Source organism: Amphichorda felina (genome assembly GCF_050947745.1).
Source record: "Amphichorda felina strain 45539 chromosome Unknown scaffold_7, whole genome shotgun sequence".
Taxonomy (NCBI): Eukaryota; Fungi; Ascomycota; class Sordariomycetes; order Hypocreales; family Bionectriaceae; genus Amphichorda; species Amphichorda felina.
Window position 1 is genome coordinate 2,767,385 of NW_028145043.1, and position 22,785 is coordinate 2,790,169.

A 22,785-nucleotide genomic window follows, 5' to 3' on the forward strand; every position below is an offset into this window, starting at 1 on the left:
GCCGCACTCCCTTCTCCTTGCATTCTTTCCAGTCCTTTTTTTCGGCCATGGAAAGACGCCCGTCCCTTTCAATACACTTCGCTAGCCCATTCACATGCTTCCTGCTGAAGGTTCGGGTCGCAAGCTCCATAAGCTGGAGATCCTGTATACCAGCCAGATGGATGTTAAAATGATGATACAGAGCGTTCGAGTCGTTGCGAACATCGAAAAAAACCTTGGGAATATCTGGAGCTTCCAAAATCCCTTTAAGAGTGCGACCACTTTTCCCGGGAGTTAAGAAGCATTTGTTGCGCAGTGTGTAGACATCGATAAGGTAAGTGCATTTGGTTGGCGCGACGTAGAGCTGGAGAACAGAGACAGTTCCATCCCGAGAGAGGCTTTCTCCTTCCAGGTCAATGTAGAATGCCGGTGGTTGCTGTGGGAGCCCCTCAAGAGCGTCGATTACGTTGGATAGAGCGGCGGCTGTGTCGATGAGGGCGGATGGTGCAGGGACGTCAAGGGCAACTTTACTAAGGAGTCTGGTGATGTTCGACAACTCCTGCTTGTCGTCTAGCCCTCTGACGGCAGAAGAGGATGCCATATTTAGTTGCGCTGCGGAAAATACTATCGCCAGCAAGGTAAGGGCGAAAAGAAGGAACACTTGTTGTATCTTGATGAATCAGAGTGGATCCAATACGATCTATTAAATATGGGCAATATTAACATCAGCGTCGAGACTACAAAAGATTGGAATGCGATATCTTCTGCATACGGAACCTGACTCTCGCTGGAATAGATGGGGATGGCCTCTCCTCACCTGCCAGGTTTCCCATTTGTCTCCCTTCGGCATAGATGGACCATTTTCACACCCGTTGGTATGTGCTCGAGCTTGCCGTCAGTTAGCTCTTTGATTATGGCCGGCAGGAATTCCAGCTGAAATGTTGTACGAAGTAGTAAAGGCAGTCGTGCGTCATGTTTTGTCTCCCGTCGGCCGGCTATTTCGGTGGGTGCACTGGTATCCGTAGCCACTGTGGAATTCTTGGATCTCGGCGCCAACCGCTGGAAGCCAACGTCTCCCAAGGAAGGAGTTGACAACATACATCTATTGTGAGGCTTCCTGCTGGAGGCAGCGCCACTATAATTCTATTGCAGCTGACATATGTTGCCACTAAAACATGGGTCGGTCCCTGGACTAAGACCTCGAATCTTGCATGCGTTTGGGCCTCCCTCATTCCTGCCGCCTAAAAAGAAGGGCATCTGCGAGACATTAAAGAAAATATTGACCAGTTGAGCCGTTAAGGGCCGTGTTTATGAACTTGACAGTGGGTGTACTCAAGGCCAGCCCTGGCCCCTTGCTCCCTTGTTCGAGGGCCTTGAGCGGTACTTTGAGGTACCTGGTGACTTCCCACCCGTTGATCTCCCTTGCCCACTTCTTAATATCTCCCACAAATGACCTAGCAATCCCTCGTGAAACGCCGTTCTTCACAAAGAAATCCACATCCTGATCCTGGTACCAACAACACGGCCGCAATGTCATTGACAATAAGTTTGGATGGCCTTATCTCTTGGCTCCAGGATACAAGATCGGCGGCACATCCCGTAGACGCCACTGAAGACAATTCGGCATCTGTGCCGGTGGTACCTGCAGGAGAGCCATGCCGGTACTCGTATGACGAGGGCAAGACATTGATGATCTTTATTAGAGGGTTGCCTTCAGGCTGCCCAGATGCCTTACGCTTTTGTTTACGCTCCAATTTTTGTTCCTCTTTGGCATATACCAATTAACGGATGAACTCTGGCACGTCCGTATGTATCTCCAAACCATTTCCTTCCTCGGCGGGCGTACAAGCCTGGTCAGGGGGCTACTATCGAGCGTGAAGTGCTTCTTGATGTCCGGGTCTCGCTAGTAATAAGATCCTTGATTCTTGTATGGATGCCCGGGGCAGCGCATCAATGCATACATAGCACTCCACACGGTGGGTTGTCCAGTGGCTTAGTGTGCCTCGAATATACCGTCTCTTTCGGCTAACTGTGTACCGGTTGCTCCACGTCGGGAGCTACTCCTTGTGATCATACTGGTCTGGATTTCCTCGACACAAACGAACGAGATATCGATTCGCAACTTCTTCCCGGCGCGGAATAAATGGCTCCATTCTTCTAGTTGTTTCGCGATACTATCCCACTCAATATCGAACAGCTCGAAATGCCTGATATAGTCTCGTTCGGATGGTTTAGTAATAGAAATGGTGACGTTTGTTTCCTCGGGGTTATAGCATTTATTTCGTGGGGTCTTCTTTTTAAGGAGATCCTCTACCTTGAATTTTAGGGTCCGGTCCCAGAAGGCATGGGGAGTAAGAACAAGATTCTTCGTGTCTTTTGCGAGCCTGCTAGTCACTATCCCTTTGTTCAGCAGCAGCTTCCACTCGATGTCATAATGGATACAGGTTGGGGGACATTTGCTATACGAATGGTCGGGATCCCATGCACTCAGCCGTAGCAACACCCTCGGAGTTCTGGCGCTGACGGAGCGAACTAAGTGCCAGGGCTCATCCTTGAGCCTGAGGGTGAATATGCTTCAAGGCGCCCTTCCGCAGTACCAACATGTTCAAGTTCATCGCTCAAGAGATGATCCCGATCTACGCTGCTCTGAGCCAATACCTCAAGATCGTTGGGAAGAGGTCCAGACTTTATTTACTCAAGCTGAATCTACAATGGATGCGTACTTACCAGAGGAGATGATGATACTCTGCAAGTCATTTGATATCATCGATGTGGTCGCACAGCGCTTGGCTCTCTCCAGGGTTCAGGGTCCTGTCCCCCTGGGCGAGGTTGGGGGCCCACTGTATTTGTTTATTAGAGTCACCTCCATTGGCTGCTAAGGTACATCACGCACTCGAATGTCAGCACACGACGTCACCCATTCCATTCCTAAGATCGCACCCGACTTTCTCTTCCACCAAGCCACGATGCACCCTCCGCGCCCGACCTCCATGGTCAACCATCAATGAAGCTCAGCAGCGTATTCTCGAGGCCTCTGGCCGCGCTGCAGGCTCTGCAGGCCCGCGTTACTGGCTACTCGACGTCAAAAGCATCCGACTCTCGATACCAGCCTCTTGCCCAGTCCGATGCCAGCGACGACGGCCACCATAGCAACGATGACAACAATGTCGAACATTACAACCACGACGGCGCCGACAATGGTCACACCGGCCATCCCCACCACCGCGACGCCGCTGCCATGATGCTCCTCAAGCTAGGCCACTCCCCGTTGAAGCGCCTTCATATCTCGCCCGAGGACAACGCCCGTGTCCTGCGCCGCATCGACATCGCTCTGCTCCCTCTCATGCTCGCCGTTTACTTCCTCCACGCCCTTGACAAGGCCACCCTGTCCTACGCCTCCATATTCGGCCTCATCGACGATACCCACCTGCATGGCGACCAGTTCTCCTGGCTGGGCAGCGTCGTCTTCCTTGCCCAGCTCGTCTTTCAGCTGCCTGTCGCCTGGGCCCTCGTCAAGCTGCCCATTGGGACCTTTACGAGCTTTATGGTCCTCGGGTGGGGGGTCACCTTAACGTGCATGACGTGGGCGCATAATTTCCCGACTCTCTTGGGCGCTAGGTTCCTGCTCGGGGCGTTTGAGGCGAGCGTGGGCCCTAGCTTTGTGGCCATCACGCAGATGTGGTGGAGGAGAAGGTGGGTGGGCTGCGGTGTCTTCGCGTGTGCTGTTGGGATAGATGCTAATCATTCTTTAGGGAGCAAACGATGCGCGTCGGCTCGTGGTACTGCATGAATGGTCTCACCTGGGTGGTGCGTATGGCGTGCTGGTTGCATTGTCGCAGGATCAGCTGACATGTACTAGTTTGGAAGCCTCATCACCTATTGCCTAGCCAGCATTGATTCATCCTTGAAACCATACCAGGTACGATTATCCCTTGCATACATTGGCTAGTCACTGACCTCGTAGATCATCTTCCTCTTCTTTGGCCTGGTTACTGTCGTGGTCGCGGGCTTCATGTTCTTCTGGATGCCCGACTCGCCTACAGAGGCCAAATTTCTCTCGGATGATGACAAGGTTATAGCCATTGAACGTCTTCGTGACAATCAGATGGGTGTCATGTCACGCGAGTGGCGCTACCCCCATTTCTTTGAAGCCTTGCTTGACCCCAAGACCTGGCTCTGGGTCGTCATGGTTTTTTGCGCCTCTGTCCCATCTAACGGTATTGGCACCTTTGGTCCACTCATTATACAGTCATTTGTGTCGGATCCCTTCCAGACTATGCTGTTCAATGTACCCGTGGGGATCTCCCATGCCTTGGCCGTCTCAGTCAGCTCATATGTGTCTATGAAGTGGAAGCTCAAAGGGCCGGTCATTGCCATCCTTTGCTTACCGCCCATCGTTGGACTTGGTGTTCTTCTGAGCTTCACGCACAACGTAGAGAACAAGGGTATTTTGCTGGCGGGCTTCTTTTGCCTGTCCACCTTCACTGGCATCAGTGAGTTCTGATGTCCTCGAACCGACCCGAGTAAGACTTGTACTAACATTTCTCAGCGCCTCTTATATACTCATGGTCGGCCCAGAACACTGCAGGGGATACCAAACGCAAGTCAACCTCGGCCCTCGTGTTCATTGGTTCCTCAGCAGGCAACGTCATTGGCCCGCTGCTTTTCACACCGGGCGAAGCTCCTGCTTACACGCGCGGTCTGCGCGCCAACATTGGTTTCTTCACTTGCGTCATCTGCTTCGTTGGCATCACGTCCCTCTATCTAGCTGGACTGAATCGCGCGCATAGCCGGCGTAGAGTCTCCCTGGGAAAGAAGGCTACTGTCGTGGACACGAGTCTCGAGACGGCGGAGAATGCCGGCCTTCTAGCTGCTATGCGGCAGGGGGCAGAGGATGGCGACGATAAACTGGAGGACAAGGCCTTCTCCGATGCCACGGATCTAGAGAATGAAGATTTTGTGTTTGTTTATTGAAGCGATTTGGAAGACTTGTAGGCGTTGGCGTCTTTGAGTTCACTTATATCGACCACGGTCATTGGGACGTGAGAATTAGTGTAACCCGCCATACTTTACTAGATATATGGAATCTTTGGGGAGAATTCGATAATTAAAACAAACGTTGCCAGCAATGGCTGGAAGAGATGTTGTGCACACTTGTACGGATACCTGGTGTTGAATTGACATTCTGGAGTGCTCCTGCTTTTGGCCTAGGTGTTGGCAACTTCCTGGTTGGGACGGGATAGACTCCGAGTTCCGGACCACCCCCTGTTGTTAACTTCGCGCCAACTCGTGAACCGTCATCTTCCCCTCTTCTCCAATTCCATCACTCCTCGCACGACCTTTGCCAGACAATCAAGGAGAAGCAATTCATCTTTTTAGAAGACCATGGATATTGACAGCTCCTGGGATCGGTTGTCGGATGCGGCGCCGAGGACGGGCCCACCCGAGTCTATGGCAGATCGTCTCCGCCGCGTCAGAGCCGACCTTGAGGACCTCAACAACTACTACAACATTAGCATTTCGGCACGAAGGCACATTGCTCTCTACAACTACTATCACGAAGAACTAGAAGCACTGTCTGCCCTCGACTTTGGAGCATTAATTCAGCAGGATCGCGCGGACTTTGTTCTCCTGCGAAACTTCTTACGGCTGCGGAGCCATCAACTGCAGCTCCGCCGAGACGCTGCAAGCAAATGGCTTCCTACTGTGGTGCCCTTCGCGCCACTTATTGTATCGCTCTGTGAAGATCGGCAAGATGTGAAGCCCATAGAACCCGAGCGCGTGGCCGCGCAACTGGACGAGATTGCCCGAGCCACAGTTCAAGCACACGAGGCGGTGAAACGAGGCGATAGTCAGGTGAGCAGGACTAGCGCTTACCAGGCCTCCAAGGCCATTGAGGAGCTCCGCGATTGTCTACGAGAGTTCTTTGACTTCTATGCGACCTACGACCCATCCTTCGATTGGTGGGCGGCTGCCCCCTTCCACGCCGCCGACACTGCACTGGCGCAGTATCTGGTTATCGTCCAAACTAAGCTGGTCGGCACGCAGCCAGGGTCCGGCCAGGATGACATTATTGGTGAGCCCATTGGGAGAGAAGGGCTGCGGGCAGAGCTGGAGGCAGAGATGATCCCTTACTCGCCCGATGAGCTACTCACCATTGCCAAGGAGCAGTATGCGTGGTGCGAGAAACAGATGAAGACGGCCTCGAGAGAGCTGGGCTTTGGGGACGACTGGAAGAAGGCCCTCGAGCACGTCAAGAACAAGTTTGTGCCCCCGGGCCAGCAGACCCAGCTCGTCCTGCAGCTCGCGCGGGAGGGCAGCACCTATGTCCAGAAGCACGACCTTGTGACGGTGCCACGCATCGCCGAGGAGACATGGCGCATGTTCATGATGTCACCCGAGCAGCAGCGCGTGTCGCCCTTCTTCCTCGGTGGACCGTCCATTTTGGTGTCGAGTCCGACAGTAGACATGGAGCATGATCTCAAGAACATGGTCATGAGAGGCAACAACCGTCATTTCTCGCGAGCAACGGCGTTCCACGAACTCATCCCGGGCCACCGGCTGCAGCTGTATATGGCGTCGAGGCACAACTCTCATAGACCGCAGCTGACTTCCACGCCCTTCTTCATCGAGGGCTGGGCTCTCTACTGGGAGATGGTCTTCTGGGACCGGGGCGACTTCTTCGTGAGCCCCGAGGACAGGGTGGGCACCATGTTCTGGCGCATGCACCGCTGCGCGCGCATCATCTTCTCGCTCAAGTTCCACCTCGGTCAGATGAGTCCCCAGGAGTGCGTTGAGCTGTTGGTAGACTGGGTTGGTCACGAGCGCAGCACCGCCGAGGGAGAGGTGAGGAGGTCGCTGGAGGGGACGTATGGGCCACTGTACCAGGCGGCGTACATGCTCGGTGCATTGCAGATGTGGGCGCTGAGGAAGGAGGCGGTTGACTCTGGCAGGCTGGCTGAGAAGGAGTTTCATGATGAGGTGTTGAGGACAGGTGGCATGCCTATTGAGTTGGTGAGGGCATTGATTTTGGATAAGGAACTTGACCCAGAGTACAAGGCCAGATGGAGGTTCTATGCTGGAACTGATTCCAGATCCGCCTGAGATGATAAGTCAATAGTCCAATGATCAATACGACAACATACATATGCTACAGATGCAATGTACAAAGGAAAAGATTAATACAGCGAGAGAATACGCCATCCCATGTGCTTTTGCCAAGAGACGCTTCACATATCCACCACATCCTCGTCGAGGAAACCAAGCCCGGAATCATATCGCCGGCGCTTCCTTCCGCTGCTCCTCCGCGCCAGCTTTCCAGAAAGGAGATTCCCAGGTGAGATACTCTTATCACCGCCGTCGTCTTCAACACTGGGCTCGCCAGGCTCTCCTCCCCGGCCGCCTAGGAGCTCCTCGCTCATCCTGAGCACGCGCTGCAACTCGCCCTTCATGCCGTCGACGACGCCCCTCAGACTCCGGTTCTCGTCTTCCACACTCCCTCGGTCGACACGCAGCCTGCGGATTCGCTCGTGCGCATCCCTCAGCGCGTTGTTCACACGGTCAATCTCATCGCGGAGCTCCGCCACACGGGCGTCGCGCAGCGCGAGGGCCTCGCCGGATCGCCGGTTGACGGCCGCGAGGTGCTTCTTGCGGGTAGCCTGGGCGACTTCTAACTCATCCTGCAAGTCGGATGCGCGACTGGTGGCGTCCTTGAGGCGAGTCTCGAGGTCCGTGATGGTGACTTGCCGCTCACTAAGCGTCTTGTCCTTCTCAGACGCCTCGCCCTCCATTCGCTCGACCAGACGTTCCAGCTCGGCCATGTCGCGGACATACCCTTCCACAGCACCCTTGAGCCGGTCGTTCCCAACCTCCAACTCCTGGATCTTGGCGTCCTTGTCGCCCACTAGCCCCGTGGCCTTTGTTAAATCCGCCCTGAGGTCATCCATGGCCGAGACGCGCGCATCGAGCTGCTGCCGTAGATTCAGCTCGATGGCGTGGTACTCATCGACAGCCTCGTCACCCTCCTTGACCTTGCGGGCCAGATCGCGCAGCTGGACGAGGACGAGGTCCAGGACCTCTGCCCCGTGCGACGTCAGGGGCAGGGTGATTTCCCCGGGGGTTAGGTACTCGAGCTCCAGGCGGGCGGTGCGGAAGGCGGCGGAGAGGGAGGTGAGCATCTCGGATGCGTCTTTGCCGGGGAAGCCGAGGGAGGATATGGTGGCTGTAAGCCCCGTGAGGGAGGAGGTGCGGTCTGATAGAGATTGGAGGAGGGCTTCTACCTGAAGCTCGACATTGTCTCCGGTGGATGCTGTGACTTGGGGCTCGTTATCTGCCGATGGTAGTTGCGGTAGACGTTGGCTCAGACGCTCCGTGAGCTGCTTGTAGGAGTCGAGTGTGGCTGTAAGCTTCCTCGTCTCCCGCTGGAGGGACTCGAGCTCAGCCTGTCGCGCCTGCAGCTCTGGGTCTGGGAGAGAGGCCTGAACACCAGCATGGGTGTGTACCGAGGCCGGTGTTGATGGAATATGGAGATTCAGACGAGGGTGGTGAGACGATGGCGTCGCAAGACCTGGTAGCACGGGACTGGTGGCTGGTGGCGTAGGGAACGAGTGTCGCGCTCGGGACGGCGTGCTGCATGCCAACTGGGCCACGGTTGCGTCGCCAAACATGTCCTCGTCCTCGCCATCATAACCAAAGTCCATGTCCATATGGCTCCTGCTGCCTTCCTCAAAGGGGTCCCTTGCCGCCATAGTCCAGTCAACAAACGTGGTCTTCTCCCGCTGCTGCTGCTGCTGGTCCTGCGCCTCCCTAAGCTCCCTCTGCAGGTCGTCCACCTGCCTCTCGAGATCCCAGACGCGGTCCGTGTCGACCATAATGGTGGCGTTCTGCAGCTCGTAGATCTCTCGATCGCGCGCGCGCAGCTCATTCTTGAGGTGGGTGATTTGCGACCTGGCCTGGCCGGCGTTGCGCTGGTGCTTGGAGTCGAGCTGGTCGAGTGCTGTGCGTAGAGCGGAGCGTCGGAGGCGGCGCTCGACACGCCCGTCGAGGACGTGGCGGATACATTGGCTTCCATTGACCTGGCGCGAAGGGCTGGAGGGGACTGAAGGACCGTTGTGACGTGTGGTGGTACTTGGGTTGGAAGCGCGTCGACGGCTGGAGGGCGTGCTGAAGAGGGTGGTGCGACGGAGCATAGGCGTCAGGCCGCTGTTGCTGGATAGGCCCGGATCTGAGAAGCGGACCTTTCTCTTGCCATTGCCTCCTCTCCGGGGTGTTTTGATCTCGGGGAGGGTGTCAGGCTCTGTCTTGACCCTCACGCCAAAGTTGCTGCGGCGTTCACGCCGGAGGGCGAGGGGGACATTATCGTCTGCGTCCATTGTCTTTTCCCACAATGATGGATGGAAATGGAAAAGACGAGGAACAAGATCAGATCACGACTACTTGAGGAGGAAAAAAACAAGAACAGGTAAAGTAAACAATACCTGGACAAGACCGCGTTTCACGGCCACGATGTGAACTGACCGTGAACCAGGCATCCATCCTTATCGGCGTGTTTACCTATTTCCTATCGCGGTTTAGCGGTTCCGGCAACGGCCCCGCGCTGCCCCGCCGTGACGGACCCACATCGAACCATTGAGGCGTTGTCAGCCAATCATTTCTTCACGGGAGGCCGGCTTGGGAGACCCTGCGTCGAGGCCGCGGTCTGTTGTTTTCCTCAGTTGTCATTGGGGAATGCCTGACCGCATTTTGTGTGATGGCGATTGTGGTTTTGCTGAGTAGCCAAAATGGGCATTCTATCTAGTATTAATATTACCTACGAAGTATGTCGAGGGGTCCGTCCCTGTCTAGGTACTAATCGAGACTACTCTGATGCTGCTGGTATAATTATATTCATAACAACATCCCGACAATCCCCATTGCCTAAGTGTGACGGAATCGCTGCCCCAAACATGAGACCGCCACCCAACTTGGGAACGTGTTCGCCATGAGGGGCTGGCCGACGCCGCGCGTGACTCCGGGCGGCCTTGGCCAGCCCCTCATGGAGAATAATTGCAAGACATCTGCGCGGTGCCTTAGGGTTATAACCACGAACGGTCTGAGCGGAGTCAACCGAAGACCACGGCCACTCCTCTGGCTGGATGCAAAGTATACTCTGCGTGGCGCCCGTGTATAACTGGCGGTAAATACCCAAGGTCGCCTTGCATTAGGCGATTCATCATGAGGATAGACTTCAGCTTCCGCCCTGTCTCTTCTGGGTCCACTCGACCCGAGGACCTGATGTCTCCTGCGTCAAAAACGGCCGCAGCCATCACATCCAGGCGCCAGCATGGGCCGTAGTAGTATGCTGCACTATGTAACCAATTGATGGTCCACGGTCTTCAGGTCGCAAATTGGCCCCAGTCACCCCAGTTGAGGGGAAGACCAATATCCAGATTTGCCTCCAGAGCGTCCTCGACAGCTGTGAGGTTGAAGTTGGGGTCAATGTGGCCAAACACATCCTGGCCAGATATGGGGTCCACGGCCGAAAAGTCGACCATGTTGTCGATGCCTGCCGCCATATCAATGGCCATGGGGTCGACCGCAGGCGGCTCCCGCACCCGCCACTGCCCTTCATCGTGTCTCTTGGACGGTGCCGCCTCCTGCTCACTGTCAATGGGCAAAGGTGACGCGTCTCTTGTAGTCAGGTTGTTGGCGGCCCGCTCCATCTCCTTCATGACCCTCTCGCCGAGCTCTGCGACGACATTGGCGCTCCAGAAGTAGTCGCCAAAGTTGCGCAGCATCTGGCAGTTGCGCTTGAAGGCCGTCATGGCGCGCGCGCGGAACATGGGAAGCCTGCTGTGGCGCATCTTACGGTACTCGACGCTCAGGGCAAGAGACAGGGCGTAGGGGACGAAGGGGACGGGGCTGAGGCAGTCCCTCGGCACGGCACAGGCGATGCGCTCGGCTGCTAAGGAGCGACGCGCGTTGGCTGATGGCGGAGGGAGGGTGGAGGCGGCAGGGAGAGTGCCCGGACGGGGCAGGCGGCAGGAGAGGATGATAACGGCATGGTAGAAAGTTTCGATGGTTGCTGAAAAAACGTCAGTTCTGGATGGCAAGGCGCGACACTGGATTCTTACCGATCAAAGACGACGGGACCTTGAGTGCGTCAGCATCAACAATCATAGCCTCGAGAACTGGGAGATCAATGTATGCGATCTTGTTCATGCTTGATGCTTCGGCACTCGGACCAGGTCGATACAGCTCCATCACCTGATCGAGCCATTGGCAGACGAGAAGAAGAAGGCGGAAGCAGGGTGAGCACTTCTTGAAGCATTCCTCCAGATTGGCTCCAATGTCTCTCTCGTGCAGTAGGTGCGGGCGGCCATAGACGGCGCCGTTGATCCGGTCTAGAGCCCACACGGCACAGAATAAAGTCTCCAGGTCATCGCTATTGGGGGCGTCGTAGCGTAGAAGATGCAAGCCGAGGGTCTGGACATGCTGGATAGCCCTACCGCCTAGCTGTGCTGGGAGGTCGGACTCCTCGGCGCAAGTTGGCTGGGTGTATAATGACAGTAGGGTCAGGGCGCGGATGTGCAAGACCCTGTCTGGGATGATGCTCGTTTCCAGGATCGCCCGGACTGCGGATGAGAGTGACTGGGAGAAATCTTGGGGCGAGAGCAGGTCGGAGCCTCTGTTTTGAAGTCGTAGATGCTGAGAAGCGTCGGCGTCGGTGCCGGCGGCCAGAGACACGAGCTGGCGTAGGACAATCGTCGTCGGATCCGATCGGCTGCCGTCGAGCGCGGGAAGAGGGACGATGGGAAAGATGGGATGGATCTTTTGGAGGAAGATGGCCTTGAGCTTTTCGAACTGGTCGTCGGGAGGACAGCATGTCAGACAATGTTCCCTGACAAATGGGAGGAGAAAGCGGTCCATGATGGCCGGAGGACGAGACGTGATGAATTGCGATGGCTGGGTGGAGGAGCTTCCAGGGCCGGCCGTGGACAGCCAGATGCCGACGTCGCCCTTTTGCGCAGTTTCGCGGGTTGAGACTGCACCCGTGGCTTCCCTAAACATGCCCTCTGGGTTCAAGTCGCCAACAAAGATGGAAGACTGAAGCTTTACAGAGTCGTTGGGCGACTGCTGATTAGAGGGGGTTTCTCTGGGCAGCGAAGGGCCTCGCTCGCCATAGTTGACAGCGCCATGGTTTGGGACGCTGGAGAGGCTGTTCTCGCCAGCAGGATCCGCCGAGATACCGCGAGTTGAGGATGCGGACAGACCGCCAGGGCTGGGCCATGTTAGCATAGGTGCATTGAAGTAGCCCTCTAGGCTGCATAAGGGGGTCGCTTACGAGGTCTGAGGGGCATGGGTGCTGTCGCCAGAGTGGTCGTCTGCAGAGTCTTGGGCATGGATGCAGCGCCTCTGTATAAGATTTCGTGAGACTCAGCGCTCAAAACTCAATGTGAGCACTGGATCTTACCTTCTTTCGACGGCAGGACGGACATGCGTGCTGAACCTGCTTGCGCTTGACCGGCAGCCCCCCGCGGCTCGTGTCCACCTCGACAAACTTGACCCTGCGGCTGGGGTTCATGTTGGGCCCAGAGTTGGAGTTGGAGACGTCGAATGGTGCTGTGATGGCGGAGTCGGCTCAGTGCTGACAATTGCCCAGATCAAGGTGCAAGAGTTGTGGATAAGTCACATTGTATGCGATTCAAAAAGCACACCCTTTTGGCCCGTATGAAGCCTGGTCGACTGGATGTGGTGACTGGCGAGGGGTGATGATGATGGGTAAGTGAAATTGGATGAACAGTCAAATGACAGGACTGAGTCGTTGACCGAATCGGAGAAAAAACAGGCGAACAGGCTAGATTCTTCGCTTAGTCACCCACCACGCTTCCGCACCAACGCTGTGTAAGTGACAATATCTTCTAAGAATTGGAACTCCAAGTCTTCCCCTACCTAGGAATTTTTTTGTTGAACTTGAGCTTGGGAATTTTGTATGACTAGGTTGTGGGTACAACCCCTTATCAATTGGTAACGCTCAGGTTTCAACCAGCCTCTTCAAAGTTCTAAGTCAACCACCCAGCAGATATTGAACTTCCCTCATGGGATTTTTATGCTCTTCAAGCAAGGGTGATCTGAATTGGATAATACTAATAGGCGTCGTAATAGAAACGGAATTGGATAGGGAACCCAGAACACGGCGGACATCGAATCAGAACAGGGGTCAGAACTGGAACTTGTCCAGGGGAATGAGCTAGGACAAGAGCAGTGAGCTATCCGATCCGATCGAACGTTGAGTGAGCTAGCTGTGAACCCTGTTACTCTGTTCAAACCACTGTAACAGCTTTCCTCCGGAGGCTGTTCTGTCATGTTCAGTTAGATGCCCCATGAGACGCAGGCGGGAACTGGTGACGTTGAACACTGTAAACTGCAAGCACTGGCAACACTGTTGAAGAACTCGTTTTTGAGAACTAGCTGAGTATAATTTGATATAAATCCTTTATATGTCTTCTCTTAAACTAAACCCTTTCTTTTCCCCTTCTCATCACAATCCTACTGTTTTCTTCATCAACCTCAGACCACAGCAATTTCAACAACTACCAGGCACTACCTTCATCATATGAACCACCCAGATTCCAGCTCGAAAACAGCAAAGATGGCTCCCAAGGATGGTCCCCCCATCACCGACATTGGAGGCAGTCGCATTGACATGACACTCGGTCATCAACTCCCACTTGCCTTCCAGGCCCAGGGAGACTTCCCCAAAGAAGTTGCCTACACTGCAGGAATGGAAAAGTGGTTTGACATTGCTGGAACATCCTACCAAACTGCCCACGAACTCGAAATCATCGAGCAAACTGCCCACCATGTCGTAAGCGAGATGTCCGACGGCACCACCATCATCGACCTTGGCGCTGCCAATTCGACCAAGTACGAAGCCTACGTTCGGGCCTTCCTCGAGCAGGGAAAGACTTGCACCTACGTTGCTCTCGATATCGAACACAAATCCCTGGTCGAACAGATCTGTCGTGCACAGAACAGGTTTCCTGAGATCCAGTGCTTCGGACTTTGGGGCAGTTTCGAGGACGGAGACCGGTTCTACAAGCAAATCTCTGGTCCCCGCCTGTTCCTCTCCCTTGGCTCTATCTTCTTCAACGCCCCTGACGACATATGTGACGACCGATGCAACGAGTTCCACCGACACATGGGTCCCGGTGACCGACTGATTGTCGGGCAGGATGGCCCTTCCGGAGCCCATGGAGCCCAGTCCCACGCCTCCTACCAGACCGAGGCATACAGCGCATTCATTACCCAGTACCTCAAGAGTGTTCAGCAGCTCGCAGGGGTGGATGCGGACCCGAAGAAGACCTGGTCTGTCCAGAGCAAGATGGATCTGTCGAAGCACTGGTTCGAGGTCACCACGCTGAAACCATTGACCTTGCTCAACTTCGACAACTATGAGGTCAAGGCTGGCACCTCGTACACCATTTTCCCCTCTTGGAAGCGCGGCGAAGAGGAGATCCACGAAGTTGCCACGGGACAGGACCTTGCCATCAGGACTCTGGGCAAGGCGGACAAATCGGGTATGCGCCAGTACATCATCCAGTCTAAGAAGATGTAGAGCTATTGGATCGGGTTGTTGGATCTTTGAGCAGGAATGAAGGAACAAGAATGGAGATAGTTCGATGCAAGAACAACAGAGTAAAGCATGTAAGAAAGACAACCGCAAGGTCAGCCCTAGGTGTAGAGGAATGAACAAGAACAACAGGCGACTGTGTTATTACAAAATTTGAAGCGGGCTGAATAAAGCAGACATTTTGCTCAACAAAACGTATCCCAAATGCAATAGTCGTGTTCGCAATTAACAATTACGTAGTCCTTTGCAGCGATCTGCTATTATTAATCCTGATCCTGTCTCGGAGGACGGGGTAAGATTACAACATCAAGAAACAATTACCTGTGATGGGAATGTAGTTCGCGCCCTGTCAAAGTCGGTCTCCGAGGCGCTCGCCGAATACGATGGTACGAACCGACCCAATCGGTGCATATCGCAGTCGATTGCATGGCTGAATCCCAGGTATATATAACCTGTATGGCACGTCGCTCATCCCCGCAGACTACCAGTCATCCCCATCTACTCCGTACACGGGACTACATATACAACAGAAGCACACACACACACACACACACACCCAATATCAATTATAGTAACTACAGTAACCACCGCCATGCCGCCAAAGCTTGGCCAAATTGTCGAGACCATCCTGTACACGTCAGACGTGCCGCGTCTGGCCGAATGGTACAAGGACGTGATGGGCATCACGCCCTTCTTCGAGAGCCCTGGCGGCTGGGGCTTCCACCTCCCTGGCGACACCATCCTGCTCCTGTTTGACCGCAACAAGGTAACTGAGGACAGGGCCGTGCCTGGCGGTGTCATCCCCAAACACGGCTGCCCCAAGGGGCTCGGGCAGCACATTGCCTTTGCCTGTGCCAGCCACGCCGAGGTTCTCGAGTGGGAGGAGCACTTTACGGCCAAGGGCGTGCCCATAGTGGCAAGGATGGAATGGGAGAAGGGAGGCAAGTCGGTCTATGTGCACGACTGGGAGGGCCATGTTATCGAGATCATGACCCGCGGGGTCTGGGAAGTGTATTAGGGAATGGGGGATTGGGGGGGCACGGGGGCAGAGAGCAGGATAATTCATCGTTATTGTGATACAGGGCCATTGTTCCTCTTCTGGCGCCAATGAGTGCGCTATGAAGGCGACTGGCAGTGTTGCCCGACAGCTGTTGCAGAACTCGCAGCTGTTGACAGCCGTCCAGAGACGACGAGTCCTCGGCTGCCCACTGGCCCTTACTGGCTCTCACTGGCCCTCACCACACACTCACCTCGCACAAGATGCACCTTCCCAAGTTCCCCTAGCCGTTGCCATCTTGTCTCCCATCTCTTCGTCAGTTCTCTCTACTTCAACCTCCCACTGGCAATTTCTGCACCCAACATGGATCCTCCCCCTCTTCCTGATTTCCTGCGGCCCCCAACAGGCCCTCGACAGCCTGAACCTCAGCCTCCATCCACCATCGCCATGACGATTCCCACCGGTCCCGAGCCTCCACGGAGAGCCTGGGTTCCTGACCCCGACGACCTCCCTGAGCCAGTGGTTCTCCCTCCCTCCACCCGTGCTGACTCCGATGAAACTAAGGGAAACAATTTCGGCGCGTTCATGGATGAAGAAGACTCGGCATCGGGAGGGGAGAGCAAAGCCTCCAAGTATCGCCGGAAGCGTTTTATTGTTCCACTGGCCGTGTTAATCACCTTGTTGGTTGTTGGTGCCATCCTCGGTGCCGTGCTTGGGACAGTTCTCCAGAGCAACCCCAGCGAACTCGATGACTCTCCACGCAAAAATGGCACCATCGTGAACGACACTCCTCCTCACTCGCTACATCCGTCTTCGAACCTGGCAGCAGCCACCACAAGCTCCTCTTCCTCCAACGTCCGCCTCATTCTCTTTCAGCACCCAGACGGAGACCTTGTGACCATCGAGTGGCGTGGCTCGAGCGGGAAAGCGAGCCGGATGAGCAGGCTCACTGATGGGAACGCTCCACAGAAGCCCTTGGCTGGAACACCATTTCAGCTCGTCAACTTTGGCTCCGACTCCGATCTGCATCTGTTTTACATTGACGACACCATGCGCCTTGCTCACATCGTCCGACGCTCCTCCAGCGACGAGGGAAACTGGGACCGTGGCTCTCTTTCGACGTCCAGAGGCCAGTCCAAGTTACCCGCCCACCCAATGGATTCCCTACGCCTCTCCGTCACAGTAATGCCGGAGGAGACAAATGGTGCTGCCGATGGCTACGTTATTGTCGTGTACCATACCGGACCAGACGCCGACTCGGTGGTTTTTGTCTCGAGCTCCGATCCCGACGATGCAAATTCTTGGAAGGGCCAGTTTCTCTCTCTGGCAACTGTCAAATTAGACCTTAAGATGAACCCGGAATCTCCATCCCTACTGCTACTCCCTGTCGCCAGAAAAAACAGAAAGGGTGACATGGGACCGGGTATCCAATTTCACTGGGATGTCGCCAGTGACTCGGGAGAGAAAACACTTGGAGCATTCGAATGTTCATTCACTCAGGATCAAACCCTGGATGGGTGTCAAGGAGCGACCAATGATTGGCGAGGTCTGTGAATCTCACACTTGGACGAAATTAGGAGCGTGGCTAACTATTTCCAGACTCCAACGCAGAGCAACGAATCCTCGATGCACCGAAGCCCCTCACCCTCTCCGCGATTTCCCTTGTTAGCAACAGAGATCCTGTAGGACCTTCGGACTACCTGATCCGGGTTCTGGACGGTGGAGGCCGCCTGACGGAGCTTCGGAGGGACGATAAGGCATGGGTGGGATACCAGCCATTTTCGGTCGATTCCAACTCGCTCCCACAAGGCGTCTCCACAAACTTCACAAGTGTGGCATCCGCCGACGAAGGTATCATGTATTCCATCTCGGACGACAAGCTACTTGAGTTTGGACGGGAGGGATCGTGGTGGAGCAACGACGGCAACTCTGGCAAGGCAGCGTGGAAGTTTCTCAGTGTCATCAACAGCACAGTTTCGCGAGACGACTAGCTCTGATTGAGGGTGTCCAGGGTGACATCCACTGACTTAGAAAGGTTCGTATTGGAGAGGCATGTTATAGTAGTTTCGAATGAATCAAAGACGCTCATAGACGGACTGACGATGAAGGCAGTGTCACAAGCTACTGCATGCTTCACCATGTGACCATTTGTCAGTGAGAAGTTACAAACATTCAATGCTCAGAGCACTTTGGAGATTTACCTGACTCACGACTCTTGTATCTGTCTGTTCATTATCTGACATGCGTGGTATAAAGCTTCTATTTCCCCCATCTGCACGATACCTCGTCTTCCATTCTCCTTCATGTTCCCTGTAAGAGGTGGTACATTTTCCATTTTTCTGGTACTGGTCCTTATTAATTTTCGTCAAGATGCCCGGCATTGACGTCCCGAACCTTGTTCACGAAGAGAATATGGCGAACCAAGATCCAGCAGCTTTCAAACCAGCTCCTCCATACGAGGATGCCAGCAACCAGGTTCATGTTCACAACCACTATGTTCAGGCTCCTGTCGAAGCACCAACTGCAAAATTGTGGTACTGTCGCAAGACGTGGATTTATACCATTATTGGGCTCATTGTCATGCTCGTTGTTGTAGGTCTTTCCGCTGGTCTTGCCGTCTTTGCCATAAGGATGAGACACAACGATGACGGCAATGCAGCGCAGACCTCCACTCCGTCGGCTACTCCCTTACCTTTATCCCCATCTGAATATTCAAAAATTGCCGCCGTAGACGTCAACATCGGCCGTTCTGGCCTCCATCGCCGTCTCGTCGTTTGGCAAGACTCCAACGATGCCCTCATCGCGCACAACTCCTCCGCACACGACAAGGCGCGTGTCTACAGAATAGGGGACAAGTTTAATGATAGAAGCGGCAGTATTCTCAACGCAATGCCCGGGACGGATCTTGCTGCTACTCCAGACGACCAAGGAGCCATACACTTGTTCTACGTGAGCGACGATGGGAGCACCGTTATACGTCTCACTCAGGATGGCGAGGGGGACTGGGTCTCGCAAGGAGAGCTGGTTCAAGTTTCAAGGGGGTCTTCCCTCTCTGCTACATGGCACCAGAGTGACAAGGACAGGGGTGTTGTTGTCCTCGCCTATGTGAACCCCGATGGGGCGGTCTCATTCCAGATATCTCCGGAGCCTGGCTTCGATGAGTGGAAGACATTCGAGCCCGACGAATTCAAGGACATGAGCAGTTCTAGCTGGAAAAATGCGGATATTACCATAGCAAGTGGCGTGTTCAGTTTCGTCAATCGACTGGGTCCCAGTTTGGCAGACTGGGCTGGGCTTCACGTCATCTTGGAGGGCAGCGACACGGTCGTGGTGGCGGAGTGCACTGTTGAGAAGCATACCATTTCAGCCTGCTACCATTCAAACACTTCCTTTCCCCGTAGGTTCCCATGAATTTGACTCTGCTCGCAGGAACGACGGCGCTGACTCTTCTATGTGTAGGATACGATGGCGAACCCATCCCTATCGTCTCCCACCCGACCTACCTCGAGTGGTCTCGCTTGCGACCCGGGAACGGCTCATCACCTACACTGGATGGCTTCCTGGCCCTGGAGAATTACAAGTCATCGCTCCTTTACCACCGCCTGATTCCCCGAGTTCCCGACCCGGAGCCGACTGGCGGCACGACGGTGTACTACAGCGATGTCGAGACCCAGGAGGTGATCGACAGGGAGATTGACGCAATTGCGGTGACGGATGAGAGGGCGCTCTTTGCGCGGTCTGGGACGAAGATCTTTGAATTCCGCCTTAGAGATGAAGAGTGGGAGATTTGGCGAGAGGTTGACACTACCATGCCAGACAATGAGGCGGAGAAGTAAGGGGTGTTATTAGGGTCGGGGGTAGCTTTTAGCTATCGCGCCTAAGAATCGGAATTATCTTTAGTCAAGGGTCCTCCCTTATACTAAGGAGTAGCGGTTAGCTATAACTACTCGTGCTAATTGTTATCCTACTAATATCCTTTAGCGCTTTTCTTTCCCCCCCCTATCTATTATAGTAATCCCTTCGGACCAGATAGCTGAATAATAGGCGTTACTAGTGCGCCAACGGTTTATCTTCCTATCGAACCAGACAGCTGAACAACATACGTTCCCAGTGCGCACATCGTCAGCCTTCCCTTCAGGCCTTTTATCAAACGATTGGCAGCCCAATTCCGTCAACCAATGCCTGGGACCGCCATACAATGTTCGGAGACCGTCTTTCGGATGAGCTGCGACCCAGCAAGTAAACAACGAGCTAAGAGCCAACATCGAAGTTGTCTATAGTGAAAACGCCAACTCTAAACCAGGGGAGTGGATTTGTGAGACATGGTATGCATGATTATAAACTCGAAGAGGTGCTCGTGAGAGCTATTTTTGCGTAACATACTCGGTCTGCTCCTGTTAGCGTAGATTCGTACTACTAGCGGAGAGTGAGCGGGTGGCGCCACCCACCGGCATCTGCCACAGTCCAGCCAACCCCACTCATGACCGCTCCATCTAATGAGGACGAACCAAGACGGCATCGAGATACAGCTTTCTCAGCGACAGACTAGTCCCGAACCAATCCTCGGTCGGTGCTCTCTTCGCAGCTGCCACGTCGAGGCTACCGACAGAGCGGGCCTTGCCGAAGCTAAGCAACCCCCACACGGTACTACCAGCGGAAAGGAGATTCTACCACCACAGGACTGTTTGAGGTAAAGCGTAGGTTTTCTGCCAACAGAACTATTACATGCACTGCGATTCATACAATGACGATGTCCCTTCCAACGTGGTAGAAGAGGCAGCCACCAGTGCATGTGGTGGAGGTTCCAGAGGGGGAATGCTGTTGTCGGCAATAGAACGGTAGCACCCGTCGTGATCTCAGGGAGGGGTGAGTAGCCCGGAACATCCAAGGTGCGGGTTATGCGGGTACTTCGATCGGGCTGACCCTGAGTTGGAGATCGGGAGCTTTTATGCCTCGTGTCCAAACTTGGTTTGGACTCCATGCTGGCGTTATTGTGCTGGGCTTGGTTACCATGATGCCTCACTTGTTTGGGCTCTTTAATGTATACAATCCTTGATATTTGAACCGGTTGAAGTCTCCTTATCAAACTAAGCTACGAAAAGAACAAGGCAACCGACTCGCCATAATTAGCGAGACAACTAGATAGCCCCGCAAAAAAGGACGATTCGGCCCTATATGTTGATGCGAGCCAAGAACATTTCCAACGCCGAACTCACGCTGGCCTGGACCACATCCATCAGTTTGACTTTCATGGTCGGCTCCTTGCCTTAAATCCCCATCTCCTCTAGTTTGATATCTTTAACAGATTGTAAGATCTCATCCAGAGCAGGCTGAACCCTATGCTGGAGCCTGCAAAAATGTGGACCAAAGGGACTGGCCGCAGTATTAAACTCGGGACTGGAAAACCCTGAGACCGTCTTGTTTAGCCAATCGAGACTGTAATCATGAAAGTTCCCTTTCCCTGGCAGTGTGGAGATCCCAGCTGCATGCATTTGCCTTATCAGATATCCAAGGAGCATGGATGAGCATTGGGGGCTACAACCGGATTTCGTGCATAAAGACTCGACTAAGTTATTGAGCATCTGGAGAATTTGCTCCACCGCTTCTCTCCTTTTGCTCTCAATTGCACCTACGAGACCCATTAGTTCAGACCTTGGTTGATTTCCTCAAGGGCAAAAGAAAATAAAACAAAAATTACTCACTCGATAAAGTATCAGGAAATGGCAGACCCATTGTCTCAATTGGTAATCGGCATTCCATGACAGCTATGTCCGCCATCTTTTTGAGAATATCTGCTCGTGAAAATACCCACGAGACAGATAGCCAGAGTACACACTCTATTCCATACGAAGAAGGAAGGTTGTTCTCTAAGCCCAGGATCCAGTGATCAACAAAGACTTCGGTGACCTCGTGGCAATTATAGTAATCAACTATAGTTGCAATTTTTGCCAGCATTTCCAGGCTGATCGACCTAGGTACAGCTCGATGGTGGCCGTGGACCATGTCTAGAACAATAAGAAGTGCTTCGGCGTCCCACTCGGTAGTTGTTATCTGGCGAGTCGGCTCATCGTTGCTACATCCTTCATGCCAAGGGCCCCGTAACATGGTCCGAAACGTCGACGAAGCAAGACATAAGTGTCTCGAGGAAACCAGCATTCGTACCTCATTAATTTCTCCATTTCTAGAGATAGGGGTGAGCTTTTTCAGCGCATGGGTGTCGGACGATTCGAGCCAGAAAGGCAACACCTCTTTGTATTCTGAACAAGTGTGTAGCTCCGCAGCAGGCTCAGGTTCGGCAGGAGGCCCGGATTCCGCGGTAGGGGGAGGTTCGCCAAAAAGGGTGGTGTTCTGGGCTCTCTTCTGCTTCTTCTTTTTCTCCTTCTTCGATAGCGGCTTTGGGACTTCAGCAGCAGCAGCTGGATTGTGGGCGTATAGTCCATCAGCGGGCCATTGCAACTCTTGCGTGTTGGGCTGCAGTAGAATGAGCTCGATGTCGCCGTTTGGATCCAGTTCCAGAAGTTTTGACCTCATACTGGAAGGTGGCCGGGCCTATTGGAGTCGGGAATCGGACGCTCGGTTTTAATACCCTCGCTCTGTTGTAACCAAAGTCAGGAAGAGACGGTAGAATCAGCAATAACGGAGCCGTGGTCTATTATTTTGCGTCTGGGCTAGGACCCGTTGTTCTGCTTAAGGCAGGAAGCAAACGGTCGTTAGGCATCAGGCAGAATACGTGAAGTTATAGGTATTGGTGCCTTAGGTATCTGTACTGAGGGGTCGCCGGGCTTTACAACTGGGTACATTTGAGAGCCGTATGGCGCGCTTATCGGTACCTATTGGAATAACTGCATGATCCAGCGTACAGATATTAGCATCCCAGCTCCAAAGTAGTTTGGGGCAAACCCAGGTTCTACCAGCTGGAGCTCCGAGTCCGGAGAGAAGCCCCCGGCTGACCCACCTCGATCCCGAGCCCGTCAGACGACGGACCATCAACGATGATGACGAGGGACCAGGTGGCCTTGCTCTACGACTAGGGTTTGTCTGCCGCAGCATTTCTGAATGTTGCCTGTTGCCGGGCCCAGCCCACATACATAAGATCACGTTGCGCACGCAATTGCTCTCCTAGCTACACTTCTTCCAGCGGAGGCAGCTTCTAACACACCAGCCCTATTTCCTCTTCGTCTCAGGAAGACAATCAATG

The 22,785-nt window shown here is 54.1% G+C and overlaps 7 protein-coding genes across 7 annotated transcripts; 5 read left to right on the forward strand and 2 right to left on the reverse strand.

Annotated features, from left to right (window-relative positions):
- Window positions 1-2,983: 2,983 nt before the first annotated feature.
- Window positions 2,984-7,083, forward strand: ACO1O0_007648 (uncharacterized protein; the record flags this gene model as incomplete). The annotated part of the gene is made up of 5 exons (XM_083197016.1): window positions 2,984-3,534; window positions 3,732-3,786; window positions 3,944-4,472; window positions 4,529-4,938; window positions 5,359-7,083. 5 exons carry the CDS (start codon window positions 2,984-2,986, stop codon window positions 7,081-7,083), a joined length of 3,270 nt encoding a protein of 1,089 aa, XP_083048224.1.
- Window positions 7,084-7,208: 125 nt separating this feature from the next.
- Window positions 7,209-9,350, reverse strand: ACO1O0_007649 (uncharacterized protein; the record flags this gene model as incomplete). Its single annotated transcript, XM_083197017.1, has 1 exon — window positions 7,209-9,350. One exon carries the CDS (start codon window positions 9,348-9,350, stop codon window positions 7,209-7,211), a length of 2,142 nt encoding a protein of 713 aa, XP_083048225.1.
- A 1,002-nt stretch (window positions 9,351-10,352) lies between these two features.
- Window positions 10,353-12,541, reverse strand: ACO1O0_007650 (fungal specific transcription factor domain-containing protein; the record flags this gene model as incomplete). Its single annotated transcript, XM_083197018.1, has 4 exons — window positions 10,353-11,041; window positions 11,091-12,238; window positions 12,302-12,372; window positions 12,431-12,541. 4 exons carry the CDS (start codon window positions 12,539-12,541, stop codon window positions 10,353-10,355), a joined length of 2,019 nt encoding a protein of 672 aa, XP_083048226.1.
- A 1,068-nt stretch (window positions 12,542-13,609) lies between these two features.
- On the forward strand, window positions 13,610-14,575 carry ACO1O0_007651 (uncharacterized protein; the record flags this gene model as incomplete). The annotated part of the gene is made up of 1 exon (XM_083197019.1): window positions 13,610-14,575. The coding sequence occupies one exon, from the start codon at window positions 13,610-13,612 to the stop codon at window positions 14,573-14,575; it is 966 nt and encodes a 321-aa protein (XP_083048227.1).
- A 607-nt stretch (window positions 14,576-15,182) lies between these two features.
- Window positions 15,183-15,608, forward strand: ACO1O0_007652 (uncharacterized protein; the record flags this gene model as incomplete). The annotated part of the gene is made up of 2 exons (XM_083197020.1): window positions 15,183-15,263; window positions 15,357-15,608. The coding sequence occupies 2 exons, from the start codon at window positions 15,183-15,185 to the stop codon at window positions 15,606-15,608; spliced, it is 333 nt and encodes a 110-aa protein (XP_083048228.1).
- Window positions 15,609-16,034: 426 nt separating this feature from the next.
- ACO1O0_007653 (uncharacterized protein) lies at window positions 16,035-17,578 on the forward strand (the record flags this gene model as incomplete). The annotated part of the gene is made up of 2 exons (XM_083197021.1): window positions 16,035-17,010; window positions 17,187-17,578. 2 exons carry the CDS (start codon window positions 16,035-16,037, stop codon window positions 17,576-17,578), a joined length of 1,368 nt encoding a protein of 455 aa, XP_083048229.1.
- A 379-nt stretch (window positions 17,579-17,957) lies between these two features.
- On the forward strand, window positions 17,958-19,423 carry ACO1O0_007654 (uncharacterized protein; the record flags this gene model as incomplete). Its single annotated transcript, XM_083197022.1, has 2 exons — window positions 17,958-18,789; window positions 19,047-19,423. The coding sequence occupies 2 exons, from the start codon at window positions 17,958-17,960 to the stop codon at window positions 19,421-19,423; spliced, it is 1,209 nt and encodes a 402-aa protein (XP_083048230.1).
- Window positions 19,424-22,785: the final 3,362 nt, after the last annotated feature.